Source organism: Balaenoptera acutorostrata, chromosome 2 (genome assembly GCF_949987535.1).
Source record: "Balaenoptera acutorostrata chromosome 2, mBalAcu1.1, whole genome shotgun sequence".
Taxonomy (NCBI): domain Eukaryota; kingdom Metazoa; phylum Chordata; class Mammalia; order Artiodactyla; family Balaenopteridae; genus Balaenoptera; species Balaenoptera acutorostrata.
The window spans coordinates 31,735,027-31,750,262 of record NC_080065.1 but is presented as its reverse complement, the minus strand read 5'-3'; the positions used below and the strand labels follow the sequence as shown (position 1 = coordinate 31,750,262).

General features: G+C 44.8%; 1 protein-coding gene across 1 annotated transcript in view; it reads right to left on the bottom strand.

The window, feature by feature from the left end:
* The window catches only part of RAI14 (retinoic acid induced 14), a 148,707-nt gene that overhangs the window by 113,832 nt on the left and 19,639 nt on the right, over window positions 1–15,236 (bottom strand). Inside the window, exon 2 of the mRNA XM_057540008.1 lies at window positions 2,838–2,920. Within this exon, the coding sequence (XP_057395991.1) occupies window positions 2,838–2,873 (36 nt within the window). The 5' untranslated portion in view covers window positions 2,874–2,920. The remainder of the gene's footprint in view (window positions 1–2,837; window positions 2,921–15,236) is intronic.

Genomic DNA, 15,236 nt, shown 5'->3' with positions numbered 1-15,236 from the left:
TTCGTGTTACAATCACTCTGGTATCGTTTTCATCTCAAATCTACTGCTTAAATGGAGAAATACGTGTTGTAAGAGAGAGAGGAGGCCCTTACTGCCCAGGCTTGAGCTCTGAAGACCCCTCACGATACCCAAGCAGGAGGCAGGAACCCTCCCAAGGAAAGCTTGTAGTGAGTCTGAACCTGTCTGCCAACCACAGCGCTGAAGTCCTCTGAACTATAGCGTGGGTTTCTGATGAAGAGGAAGAAAGATTTACCAAGCATCTCCTGAGTGCCAGGCCTAAGATGTGTGCCTTACAGGCACCAGCATATTAACCTTCACAACAACTTCGTGAGGCTAATACTATTTTCTCTGCTTTTCAGGTGAGAAACCTGGGGGTTCAGGGAAGGGAAGAGACTTGCCCAAGGCCACAGACCTAGGTCCAAGGTCGCTTTTCCAAGCTACTGCCTGGACTGTTCTGTTTCATAAAACCAAACCTCCATCCAAATTTCCTCTTTCAGGAAACCTGGGCTCTGGAATCAGGCTACTTTGGCACAAAAACTGGCTATGCAACTTTGAGCTAGAAGAACCCAGGCCCAGGCAAGGGACTGGAGCTCCCTGGGTCTCAGTTTCTTCATCTGGAAAATCAGCCTGACAATAATACCTACCACATCAGGTCTGTGGCAAGATTAAATGAAGTTCACGTAATGAGCCTGGCATAGTGCCTGACATATAGTAGATACTTCATAATGGTTAGCTCTTCAAGCTGGGGTTTGAAACGGTTTTCGTTCTTGCTTTTATTCCCTCCATCTCACAGTACAGTGATGGCACTCGGGGAAGCAATTCGGGATGAAATTGGGGAGCCATCTGATACTGTCTGGCCCCATAATACCAATTTCTTTTGCTCTCCTCCCCCAAGCGTGCTCCTCTAACGTTTTTTCCCTTTGTACTAACTGCCAAAACCACGGCCTTTCTGCGGCCAAATCTCAGACGCTTTTAATAGTGTTATTCCTGTGACTTTTTTCCCTAAATCATGGAAATATTTCAGTTTTTATTTTAAAAACTAGATTCCAGCAACACCCTCCCTAAGGCCACCAGTTTTTAATTTTTAAACCAAAAGTGTACGCGCCTATCATTTCCCCCTGCCCCTGTTCATATATCATGGAATTCGAGACTGATTAAATTTTGCTAAAACAATCTCAACTTGTGCAAATGGAAGCTGCCCAAATTCCCTTGGAATGGAAAAGGTATTTGTTAACCTGGTCACACAATTTACAAACCCGTATCTGCCCGACTGGGCAACATTTTCCATTTAATTGCCTTTCCCTTCTTAACTGAAAGTCCAATGAGGTCTGCAGGTTGTAGCATCATTGGGCCAGCAAATGAGGAGGTGGAAGGGGGTTTCTCTGAGAGTGGCAGGCGCAAGGGGTGAAGGAAGTCAGATGACCAAGGCTCTCACTCCGGCCAAAGGCTAGGTGGACGACTTCGGCCAAGTCTCTTCACATTCTCTGAGTTGTAGTTAACTTACCTGAAGAATGAGAAGGTGAGGCCCACTTTTTCCTAAAAACCCTCTCTAGCTCTAACTTCCTTTCAGCACGACAAGATTCTGCAATCATCCCACAAGCATCTCATCTGGTCTGGGCCTTATCAGGGCAGTAAGTTACATGTCATGATGCAGCCTCAGGAGATAAGCTTCAGCCAAAAGGAGGTGTGTATGTGGGTGTGCGTGTGTGTGCGTGTGCGTGTGATGTTAGCCATAAAAGACACGGCCTCCACTTATTGCAAAAATGCGGCTGTACCAAGCTGTCATATAATTCATGGCACAGAAATAAAATCCAGGTTCACCTTTAATTACCTAATGTAAAATGACAGCCAAGCAAACCCAGTAGGAGGGTGACACATCTGAGCTTCCACCTCACACCCTTCCATGAATTGCTCCCATTCAACCATTCTGCTCCAAGCATCTGGAGTGCAGCTAGTACAAGACTGGAACCTTGGCAGGGTTTACGAGGTGACCTTTTGTTACAATAGCATCACGTACAATCCCGCTGCTATGTTGTCTTTCTCCATTTTCTCCCCTGGGAGACTTTGTCTCGTAATTCTGACATCATAACTGGTTCCTCCAATCCAGTCTTTTATGATGAATAACAAATGAGGAAGAACCCCAGGAATGCTGGGGGAATAAAGGTGCAGGCAGCAATAGATATTGCTGTTTCACCACAAGAGCCTAACAGAATTTAAAAGTTTTCTAAACGCCAAGACGAACCTTGCTAACACGTAATCCCTAACCACTTTCTTGAGACTAGCTTCCTCTAAAAATGACATTCTGAATCAGATCTGGGGAGACTTTAACGACGCTGAGGCATTTGACTGATTCTTTTTGTTAAGATGTTTAATTTCAGCCGGTATGAGGACTGGTAGGTTGTTTTAAGGACTTTAGCTTTTATTCCAAGTGAGATGCAGAGCCGGTGGGTGGAGGGGGGAGGGTTTGAGCAGTAATCTCATTAGAATTTTAAAAGGAATACTCTGGCACTTTATCGAGAATCAAGGCGGGGGGGGGGGGGGGGGGGGGGGGGGGGGGGGGTTGGGGGGCTGGGTGGGGTGGTAAGATGTTTAATTTGACAGCTCCTTTCTCTCCAAGGCACAGATGCCAGGAGTAAAAAAAAAAAAGTCATTTTCGGAAGCTATACACACAAAGAGCAAGGAACCTAGAACACGCCGTTCACAAAAGCCACCCTGAGCTGGGCCCCAGAGCACTTCTGGCTTCTGTAGTTGATTAACCCAGCACCTTATCACGGTACGAGGGAGGGTGTTGCTTGCTGCAGCCCCAGGAACGTGGGGGGAACAGCCAGACCACTTACATCACTCTTCCTGAACTTGGCTTTCAAGCTCTTCATGTTTAGTCCATTCAGCCTTCCAGAGCTCTAGAGGAGACTTTCAGCACCTAACCAGAGGAAGAAAAGAAGAAATTAAGTATCTAGGTTTCCAAACAAACACTATAGATACTCCCTCCTGAATGGATTAGGACTTCGGGCCATGGGTAGGCGACTGGGGTTGAGTCAGGAAGGTGGTCAGGGTTAAGGGCTGGGAAGTGGTAAAGAACACATGTTATTCCCATTCATGATACTACCTGGAACCTTCTGACATTTTCAAGTTAACCGAAACTTTAAATTTTATCCCTACTTCCCATTCAAAGTAGAAAAAGCTTAAATAACTGCTGACCTGTCACTGCACAAAATACAGTATCCACGTGCCTAACTCACTCCTCTCCACACCCTTCACATTATAGTTATACCCTCAGCCTCCTCTGGAAGGGCCACAGTAGTGAAGCATGATAAGGAAAACAGCTCATATTCCAGATGCCATTCATTCCCTATTTATTTTTCTCAGTGTGGCTTCTTTTCTTCCCCCTCCTAGATGCACAGGGCAATGAGTGAAAAATGCAAGAAACAACAAAACCTCCCTCACTGAATACCTCATTCCTCAGGAAGCCACTCAAAACAGTGAAAGACTCCCCCCAGGTCGTCGTGGGACCCAGTGATTCAGAGCCAGAGCTGGAAAAGATTTAAGAAACCACCTCATTTAGGAGGGGTCTGTGGTCCCTTTAGAAAGTGAAGGTAATTTTTGGAATGACAGTATATAGTACTTTTTTTAAGAGAAGAAAGTTCCTGTTTTCATCAGATTCTGCAAGGGGGTTGCCACCCTTCAAAAGGTAAGACTATTGATCTAGTCTAAGCCCCTCATTTTCCAGAGGTCGAGACAGAGCCTTCTCAGAGAAGTGAAGAAACCTGTCTACATTCCCAAAACCTCTGTATGATAAAATTCAGAACCAGACCCCAAAGTCAGACTGATGGTTGAATGCCTTTTCCCCTGCCCTACAGCTTTAAAACTAAAACCCAAAAGTAAACTCTTGTGCTAAAATATGGTACGAACTTGATCTTTTCCATCTTCAAACCTGGAAAATGTACAGTGTGGAACCTCACGTTTAGGTCAAAAAGGCCAGAAAAATCTATGTGCAAGTTCCCATCACCTAGTAAGCGTTCCAGAAATGTAACTTCAAGCCTCAGTTGACAAAGTGAGAACAGGGGACCATCAACAGTCCTGTCCATTTGAGGACTAAGGAAGGGTGGTCAGATGTGGACCACAGTCGACCATTATTTTTCAAAAGCCTTTCAAGGTCATCATGTTTCTCCACCATCCTTATCATTCTGGACTAAACTGATTTGAGGAAATAGAGCAGGGGAAATGCAAGCAACTGAAAGTCTGGACTCATCCCTCCTCAGGTCTTCATCGACACCTCCAGAAGTGGTCCAGCAGTTCCCTGGCTTCTAATTTGTTTACTTTCATTCTGCTGCCCTTAACCAGGGCCCTTGGGTGAACAGTATGAAAACCCGGTCATCATAAAGCACCTCAATGACATTAATCTGGAGGCCACACCATTAGGCGGCCTCCCAGTGGTCCCTTTCAATCTTCCCAGCCTCAGCAGGGGTGACAGAATGTGTGTTGCCTTGGAAACCACACACACTGTAATTACACCTTGATAACTGCCACGTATTTAACCACAGAGAAGGCTGGGCTGGTACCTGAACAGCAAAGTACAGACTCCGAGACAGTGTTTCTGGAGGTTGGCCCCCTCCTTAATCTGAATCAGAAGGACCTGGGGACAGTTTGCTAAATGCAAAAGTCAATGGAAATTGAATCTCAGGAGCAGGGCCCAGGGACCTCCTTGGTTGAATATTTATTTGGCATACAAGTTTGAGAACCTAGAAATAAGGTACATGAAACAGGAACTCTCCTTATCAAAGCGCTGGTTTATAAAGCAGCCCTTCTTCATGTCAAAGCAAACCACCTTTGATGAATCCAAGTAGAAATAATGATAATCAGACATTCCCAACCTGTCACTGGCTCATGGTTCTCCATCAAAGGTAGCTAGAAAATGGAAATCGCCCTTTAAATTCAATTCCTTCCACCCTCTGGGTGAAGTGCTAATAACCAAGAAAAGAGGCCAAATCCATGCAGCAGGAAAAGAAGCAAAGAGAAATCCAGGCTTAGATAATCCACAAACTGTGTAGCCCACCAAGGTGGAACCACCCAAAGCATTCCTTCAGGCAAGAACACAATGTCTTAGGCGAAGTTGCCTCGGAGTTTTGTTTGAGGTCATGTTGGGGGTGGAGTGTTCAGGGGTGTGGTGCTAGTTTTTTTGGGTGTTTGTCTTTGTGTCCGCCGCCCCCCAACCCACCCCCAGCATGGCAGTGAGAAGTATGCAAACGAACAATTAAGAGGATTAAGTAAATAAAGCAAGTAATTCCAAAAATTCCCAGGGGGAGGTATTAGCTGTGAAGTGAATGTTTTCCTGGAATCAAGGCTCTGGGTGTGTGAGAGCTGGGTGGTCCAAGAGTATAACTCCAGGATGACAGAGATAGGGGTCAAGGGTAAAGAAGTTCTGGAAACCCACAGAATAGTACCTTCAGAAACAAGAACTGTAGCTCGGGGTAATTCAAGTTAGTAACAGATCACAGCTTTCCCAGTATTGGTAAAAGAACCTAACCCCTGGAAGCCAGGACTAGGGGGAAGTCACCTGCCCCTGAAATGATGCTGGGCTCTGCCTCGATACCTCCTCCTCTTCCCCAAGAGGACCCACGAGTCAATCGGCGACTTGCCTTCCTTGGGTCAGCTGGAATCTTAAACTCTAATTCCCAAATTCAAACTTCCAAAGGCCAGACTGGATAAAGTGACATCTATCAATTTAGCCAGGCTACACTACTAGCAGTCCTTGGAAAAGTCACTTAATCAAGATGCTTAGATCAAAAGAGCTGCGGTGAAGCCAAATTAATTGCACGGGAGTCTCATTTGAATGGTTCAAAAAGAGGATGAAATGTTTCACGTGTATGGGAAAAGGTGTTTGAATCACATTCTCCCCTTTCAAGCATGTCTACCCACTGAGCAGAAATGTTAGTCAGTTTGCTCCCTGCGCAAACCCAGAATAAGTCACTGAAACACAGCTTCGTCACCCGTCATCATGTGACGTCACCCGTTATCATGTGACGTCACTCCATCGCGGAGGATGGAGTAGGGCAGAGATGCACAAACGTGCTGCCCTCTCATCTGAAATACTAGATCCAACAAACGGGGTTTGTTAATCCATTTTCCCTTTAAAAATAATGTAACTCTCAATCAAAGCTTAACATGAGCTACCTTATCTGATATAATTCTAGCCTGAATCAAAAAAGCTTGATATTAGCCTATAGGGCTACAGTATGAACTAATAAGTTAGACTTCTTTGAGTATTAAAAATGGCTTACAATAGATACAGAGTTTCCTTTTGGGGTGATGAAAATGTTCTACATTTACTGCCATGATAGCTGCACAACCTGTGAACGTACCAAAAGCCATTCAATTGTATAATTCAAATGGGCAAGTTGAGGAGGATGCGACTGAACAAAGCTGTTGTTTTTTTCAAAAGTTTAATAATCTCCATTACCTCTCCGATCCTTAGAGTTAAAAAAATTCCAGGTTAGAAACATCTGGACTGGGCTTCCCTGGTGGCGCAGTGGTTGAGAATCTGCCTGCCAAGGCAGGGGACACGGGTTCGAGCCCTGGTCTGGGAAGATCCCACATGCCGCGGAGCAACTAGGCCCGTGATCCACAATTACTGAGCCTGCGCGTCTGGAGCCTGTGCTCCGCAGCAAGAGAGGCCGCGATGGTGAGAGGCCCGCGCACCGCGATGAAGAGTGGCCCCCACTTGCCGCAACTAGAGAAAGCCCTCGCACAGAAACGAAGACCCAACACAGCCAAAAATAAATAAGTAAATAAATAAAATTAAAAAAAAAAAAAAAAGAAACATCTGGACTGACTGAAAATGAACTTCGAAGGAACAAAGGCTAAACAAGCAGTGCCCTTAGTGCTAACATGTGGTTGCTCCTAGATTCTCTTTATTTAGCCATTTCTCTACCGTAAGCCACCCCCAGCTGAAATGGTTAGGAAAAAACGCTCCTGTCTTCTGTCTTCCAACCACTCCTTCTCCCACCCGCCCCCGCTTCCACCCCGACATATGACGCAAAGATTATTTCATAAGACAACGCTGGCAATTATGTCAGCACATAAGGGTCCTCTTAGAGCTCCAGCCAGGTATTTGGATTCTGTAATCAGAGGTGAGGCTCAGAAATCTGTAATTTTTCTTTTTTTAAACTTGCCGGGTGATTTGGATGCTCAATTAGATTGGGAACCACTGTTCTAGACTCAGTGATACCATACCTATAATTGACACCTTCATTAAAGATAATCTAGAGACATTGTATAAGTAGATATAATAGACCAACATTTTCGAGCACTGACTGAATCTTTCAAAATATTGTGTGGGGTGAGAGGGGAGCCCTCTACACTAAAATCTAGGAGAGAAACTAGCAGGTTACCCATGGCCACTAAGAAACAATATGAACTCGCAAAGGCATATGGCAGTGGTACACACATGTACATTTTCCTGAATCACAGGAATGTATCAGCATCCAAGATGCCATACCCCAGGATTCAAGGGCAGTGGTTTAAAACAATTCCCTGTGAATCACCACAGCATTAGAGGAGCAGAGTGAATAAGTGTCCTCACTCTAACTCATCCGTCAGTCGTGGAATTGTGGAGATAACTCCACGGAATCCTCAGTAACACCAGACCACTAACGTGTACCCCAGACAGGTTTCAGGATTTTTTCTTCCAAGTGAAAAGAACATCAGACTTAAAATCCAAAGCACTGAAGAGGACATTGAACCAATGCAAGAAACTAAAATTAAAATACTTCTCGCCTTGTCAGCATCTACTACCTCTTCCCCCTCAAGTACCTGTTTTCTCAGACAATCATCTCTCTCCCACAAACATGGAATTTGAACCAAAAGCTATGAACGCTCAATGCTCTCAATCTGGCAAGACAAATACTATAAAAGGTAACTCCCCAAGGAGCAGTTTGGATGGCGTGACAGGCTCTCTCGTCAGGGACATCTTTATCTGGAGAGACCTTTCACAGCATCAGAGAAGTCTTCACCATAGGGGTAGGGTCTAAGTGGCTATAAAGGAAACTCAGGATTTGGGCAAGCTGATGAGAAAAGGGCACCTTGTCAGGCCTTTCCCGTAAGATCGGGCACACCCATCTGAGGTTTCCCAGGCAAGGGTCAGACACCTGTCCAAGCTCTGCCAGCAGTCCTAGAAGCTTCTCTCAGAAGGCTGTGTAGGTATGGTGGGAAGCACTGCAAAGTTCTCTCCAAAGATCCTCCCCCAATCTCCACACACCCTGACCCTTTTAGACCTTGGATGTGAGCGAGGGGTTCAAGAGTCCCAATACCAATTTTGGACAAATCTGAAAATGTACATCTCAGGCTGTTTACGTTGGAATGGAGGATTTTCAGGGTAGAGTTTTCATTTTGCTTATTACTCGGGTGCTAGCCATTGGCATAAAAATCGGTAAGTGTTTCCTGAAGGAATGTGTACGGCAAAGATACGGGTCAGGTGCCTGGGCAGCCTTTAGACTTTGCCTTTGACCTCAGCAAGGCTCTCTTTGGTCCCAAATGGACTGGGTTAGCTGTACTGGGGTTTGAGTAAACTCCGTGATCAGTTTTCACATCTACATGTGAAAACATGAAGAAGCTAAAAAAAAACAAACAAACCAAAACCACCAACTCATTTGGCCTATGAATCTTACCAGGTTGCCCCTCCCTTTCCCGTCCTGCCTGCCTCTCCTCTCTCATGGCTGTGCTCCGTCCCCACCCCCCCCCCCCCCCCCCCCCCCCGCAGCATCTCCCTAACCACATGCTGAGCTCAGCCAAGGGAGCTGACCATTTCAGTAATGGAATGTAGGAGTCAACAGAGAGCAAGGACCATCCACTAGAATCCTGGGGGCAAGCACTTAGGATAGAGATTTTATCAGCCTGATACAAAGCAGGCCAAGGACTCCGCCAAATCTACATGCCTGGTCTATTATTATTGCATGAGATTCTACCACTTCCAGTCAGGGAGCTTCTCAACAAGGAAAAAGTCCATCCTGGCCACGCCCAAGTCTTCACCACTAACCTCAGCAGGACTCTCTGCGCGGTCCACACTCAGCAGAAGTTCACCGAGGCTGAGAGAAAGGATGAGCGACCAAGCACTGAGTGTCAAATTGGAAGCACAAAGATCGAACAGACATTTCATTCCAAAGTAAGCGGCCAGTCCAGGACACATATTTTCAAAGGATTTAGCTGAAAACTGGTAACAGGACTCTCAAACCTTCACTCACATCCGGGGTTTAAAAGGATCGGAGCACATGGAGAATGGGGGAGGATCTTTCTTCAGAGAGAACTATGCAGTGATTCCCATCACGCCTACTCAACCTCACGAGAAAGGCCTACAGGACCCCTTGGAGAGACTGGACAGGGGTGTCTGATCCTTGCCTGGAAAATCTAAAAGGTGGGAGAGAAACTGGCCTAAGCTGTGAGGATGGGAAAAAAAGGAGCGGCGGCTGCTGGGCTGTGATCAGCCTGAACGCTGGAGTTTATGTGAGCACAGATGTACGCCTCCTGTAGACCAGATGTAGACAATTCATGAGAGGCGGTAGTAAGCTGTCGTGGATCCTGTCTAACAGAGTGGATGAGAGGGTGAAGAGAGCAGGGAGAAGCTGATTCCCAGATAGAGAAGCAACAAAGCAGAGGTGAGTACATCACCTGCATTGAGGGAATCAGAGGGGTCCCCAGTGATGGTCCAGGAGTGGAACAAGGAAGGGGAGAAGGATCTCCAAAGCCCTCCTCTACTGGTTTGCTAGGGCTGCCATAACGAAGTAGCACAATCTGGTGGCTTACGCAACAGAGATCTATATCCTCACAGTTCTGGAGGCCAGAAGTCCAAAATCAGGGTAGTAGCAAGGCTGATTTTGATTTTATTCTGAAGCCTCGCTCCCTCATTGTAGATGGTTTTCTTCTCCCATTGTTTTCACATGGCCTTCCCTCTTTGTGTGTCTGTGTCCTACTGTCTTCTTATGAGGACACCAGTCACACCCATATACTCCTATTTGCCTTAATCACATCTTTAAAGACCCTGTGTCCAAATACAGTCACATTCCGCAGTACTAGGGGTTAGGGCTTCAACATATGAATTTTAGGAGGACACAATCCAAACCATAATTCCCCCCAAAAGACCCCAAGAGCAAGAGTCAGCTCAAAACATCTATCAGGTTCAGAGAGGACAGCACTATCTTGCTATGTACTGTCAAGTAAGAAATTTCTTATCCCTCTTACTTCGCATCTCCCCACTCCAACCCCCGGTTTACCACTGCAACCCTGGGGGGGCGTGGTGGGAACAAAACATGACCGTTAGATGAAGGCAGTAGAAGAGCAGGAGAAAGCAGGGAAAGAAAGAAAAGGAAAGATATTTTCTTTTAAATCAAATTCGAAATTTTAATTTTTATTTGAAATCGGGCATTCCAAATTCTAAACTAAGAGTATTTAGCAATTGAAACTGACTGTAGAATTTTTAAAAAATCTAATCAGAAAACTTATAGATTTCATCGAGAAGCAAGAGATAGACTCACTTCACTGAATAAATTTTAAAGTGTTAGTGGGACACAAACAAAGCTGCTTTATGATCACATCTTAGGTGTCTTATTTATTCAGTAAAGATACATATAAATAAATGAATGAATGAGTCAACACACACACAAACTTTACTAAGCATTAATTATGGGCTAGATGCTTTCACATATGTCATCTCTTTTATGAATTCACTAAGGTGCAGGTGTGTTAAAAGATTGCCCAGATGATAAGGAAGAGGGAAAGGTAAGAGGGGAAAAAAAGACATAAGCAATTGCTTCATTTTGGCAATGAATCTTTTCTAAAATACTCCAATATCTTACTTCCTCCCTCCAAAAAATGATCACATTCTTTTAAAACTGTAAATGCCATTCAGATATTGTATCATAATAATCATGAAGTAAAACGCTTAAGAACATTAATCTCCCTCCCTATATTCACAACTTGCCTTTATCCGGGGATGACATTTCTTTTGAGAAACAAATACATCATTCTTCTTTAAAAATAAAACCTGCCATCAACCAGGACCGATCTTGGTCCATGAATCAGTCAGAGCCACCAGCACTGATACGAAATTGGCCAAGGCTCTGGCAACACTACTATCTGGGCTGTCAAATCTGCTGCTCACATGCTCTGATAAGCCTACCAAAGGAAAGCCCCAAGGTTACCTCGTGCCCTAAATCCATCCCATTTAAAAAGCATGGGCTTAATCAAAACAAGCTACCTCTGGAATATAAAAATCACTCTAGAACTAAGAAATTCCATGTTATTATCCCTCATGTTGAGGTTATTTTTTTTATTAATTCATTTATTTATTTGTTTTTTGGCTGCATTGGGTCTTCGTTGCTGCGCACGGGCTTTCTCTAGTTACGGCGAGCGGGGACTACTCTTCAGTGCAGTGGCTTCTCTTGTTACGGAGCACGGGTTCTAGAGTGCAGTTTCAGTAGTTGTGGCGCACGGGCTTAGTTGCTCCATGGCATGTGGGATCTTTCTGGACCAGAGCTCGAACCCGTGTCCCCTGCATTAGCAGGCAGATTCTTAACCACTGTGCCACCAGGAAAGTCCCTGAGGTTATTTTTTAAGATGATCTCTAAAATGCCGTTCCTAGTGTACGTTTCCAAATCTTTAATGCTAGTGTCAACAGCTCTGTCGAAACACACCACGTGTCCATCTCTCAAGCAAAAAAGCTGCCCTGCACACACCTAGTAATCAACCCGAAACGGCAAGCATATGTGCTAAGCACGTTACCTTCTTCATCTCAAGTCCATTCCTTGGCTTTCCCCCATCTTAAGATCCAAAAGAACCAATCAAGTCTAAAAACACAGGGTATGGGACTTCCCTGGTGGCACAGTGGTTAAGAATCCGCCTGCCAGTGCAGGGGACACGGGTTCGAGCCCTGGTCCGGGAAGATCCCACATGCCGTGAAGCCTAAGCCTGTGTGCCACAACTACTGAGCACAACTACTGAGCCTGCTCTCTAGAGCCTGTGGGCCACAACTTCTGAGCCCACGAGCCACAACTACTGAGCCTACGAGCCACAACTACTGAAGCCCACGCGCCTAGAGCCTGTGCTCCACAACGAGAAGCCCACGCACTGCAACGAAGAGTAGCCCCCACTCGCCGCAACTAGAGAAAGCCGCACACAGCAACACAGACACAACACAGCCAAAAATGAATAAATAAATTTACATTAAAAAATAAAAGACAGGGCCACCCCGCAAACGTTACTAGTTAAAATACAAAATGTGGAAAGCAAACAGTTACTGTGGCAAGCAGTTTGGCAGCTTCTTAAGTTAAATATAAATTTACCATTCAACCTGGCAATTACACTCCTATGTATCTTGCCAAGGGAAATGAAAACACGTGTCCACACAGAGATTTGTACATGAATGTATAGCAGCAGTATTCATAATCGTGAAAAAGTGGAAACAACTGAAATATCCATCAATTAGGTACACAAAATGTGGCATTTCCACACAGTGGAATGCAGTACTTTCCAGCACCAAAAAGGAACAAAGTGTTTATACATGCAGCACAAAACCATTGTGCTAAGTGAAGGTCAGACACAGAGGCCACATATTGTAAGATTCCATCTGTGTGACATGTCCAGAACTGGCAAATTTATAGACAGGAAGTAGATTAGCAGTTGTCTAGGGCTGGGAATGGTAACAAGGAGGGACTGCAAATGAGCATAAGGGCTCTTTCTGGGGGTGAGAGAGGTGTTTTAAAACTCAATGGTGGGAGAGGAGGAACCAAGACGGCGGAGTAGGACGTGCTCTCACTCCCTCTTGCGAGAACACCAGAATCACAACTAGCTGCTGGACAATCATCGACAGGAAGACACTGGAACTCACCAAAAAAGATACCCCACATCCAAAGACAAAGGAGAAGCCACAATGAGATGGTAGGAGTGGCGCAATCCCAGTAAAATCAAATCCCATAACTGGTGGATGGGTGACTCACAGACTGGCGAACACTTATACCACAGAAGTCCACCCACTGGAGTGAAGGTTCTGAGCCCCACGTCAGGCTTCCCAACCTGGGGGTCCGGCAATGGGAGGAGGAATTCCTAGAGAATCAGACTTTAAAGCCTAGTGGGAATTGATTGCAGGACTTCATTCGACAGGACTGGGGGAAACAGAGACTCCACTCTTGGAGGGCACACACAAAGCAGTGTGCGCATCGGAACCCAGGGGAAGGAGCAGGGACGCTGGGGGAGACTGAACCAGACCTACCTGCTAGTGTTGGAGGGTTTCCTGCAGAGGCGGGGGTGGCTGTGGCTCACCGTGGGGACAAGGACACTGGCAGCAGAAGTTCTCGGAAATACTCCTTGGCATGAGCCCTCCCAGACTCTGTCATTAGCCCCACCAAAGAGCCCAGGTAGGCTCCAGTGTTGGGTTGCCTCAGGCAAAACAACCAACAGGGAAGGAACCCAGCCCCACCCATCAACAGTCAAGTGGATTAAACTTTTACTGAGTTCTGCCCACCAGAGCAACAGTCAGCTCTACCCACCACCACCCCCTCCCATCAAGCCTCTTAGACAGCCTCATCCACCAGAGGGCAGACAGCAGAAGCAAGAAAAACTACAATCCTGCAGCCTGTGGAACAAAAACCACATTCACAGAAAGACAGACAAGATGAAAAGGCAGAGGGCTATGTACCAGATGAAGGAACAAGATAAAACCCCAGAAAAACAACTAAATGAAGTGGAGATAGGCAACCTTCCAGAAAAAGAATTCAGAATAATGATAGGGAAGATGATCCACGACCTCGGAAAAAGAATGGAGGCAAAGATCGAGAAGATGCAAGAAATGTTTAACAAAGACCTAGAAGAATTAAAGAACAAACAGAGACGAACAATCCAATAACTGAAATGAAAACTACACTAGAAGGAATCAATAACAGAATAACTGAGGCAGAAGAACGGATAAGTGACCTGAAAGACAGAATGGTGGAATTCACTGATGCAGAACAGAATAAAGATAAAAGAACGAAAAGAAATGAAGACAGCCTAAGAGACCTCTGGGACAATATTAAACGCAACAACATTCGCATTACAGGGGTCCCAGAAGGAGAAGAGAGAGAGAAAGGACCAAAGAAAATATTTGAAGAGATTATAGTCAAAAACTTCCCTAACATGGGAAAGGAAATAGCCACCCAAGTCCAGGAAGCACAGCGAGTCCCATACAGGATAAACCCAAGGAGAAACATGCTGAGACACATAGTAATCAAATTGGCAAAAATTAAAGACAAAGAAAATTATTGAAAGCAACAAGGGAAAAATGACAAGTAACATACAAGGGAACTCCCATAAGGTTAACAGCTGATTTCTCAGCAGAAACTCTACAAGCCAGAAGGGAGTGGCATGATATACTTAAAGTGATGAAAGGGAAGAACCTACAACCAAGATTACTCTACCCAGCAAGGATCTCATTCAGATTCGATGGAGAAATCAAAAGCTTTACAGACAAACAAAAGCTAAGAGAATTCAGCACCACCAAAACAGCTCTACAACAAATGCTAAAGGAACTTCTCTAAGTGGGAAACACAAGAGAAGAAAAGGACCTACAAAAACAAACCCAAAACAATTAAGAAAATGGCAATAGGAACATACATATCGATAATTACCTTAAACGTGAATGGAATAAATGTTCCAACCAAAAGACACAGGCTTGCTGAATGGATACAAAAACAAGACCCACATATATGCTGTCTACAAGAGACCCACTTCAGACCTAGGGACACATACAGACTGAAAGTGAGGGGATGGAAAAAGATATTCCATGCAAATGGAAATCAAAAGAAAGCTGAAGTAGCTATACTCATATCAGATAAAATAGACTTTAAAATAAAGAATGTTACAAGAGACAAGGAAGGACAGTACATAATTATCAAGGGATCAATCCAAGAAGAAGATATAACAGTTATAAATATATATGCCCCTCAATACATAAGGCAACTGCTAACAGCTATAAAAGAGGAAATCGACAGTAACACAGTAATAGTGGGGGACTTTAACACCTCACTTACACCAATGGACAGATCATCCAAAATGAAAATAAATAAGGAAACAGAAGCTTTAAATGACACAATACACCAGATAGATTTAATTGATATTTATAGGACATTCCATCCAAAAACAGCAGATTACACTTTCTTCTCAAGTGTGCACGGAACATTCTCCAGGATAGATCACATCTTGGGTCACAAATCTAG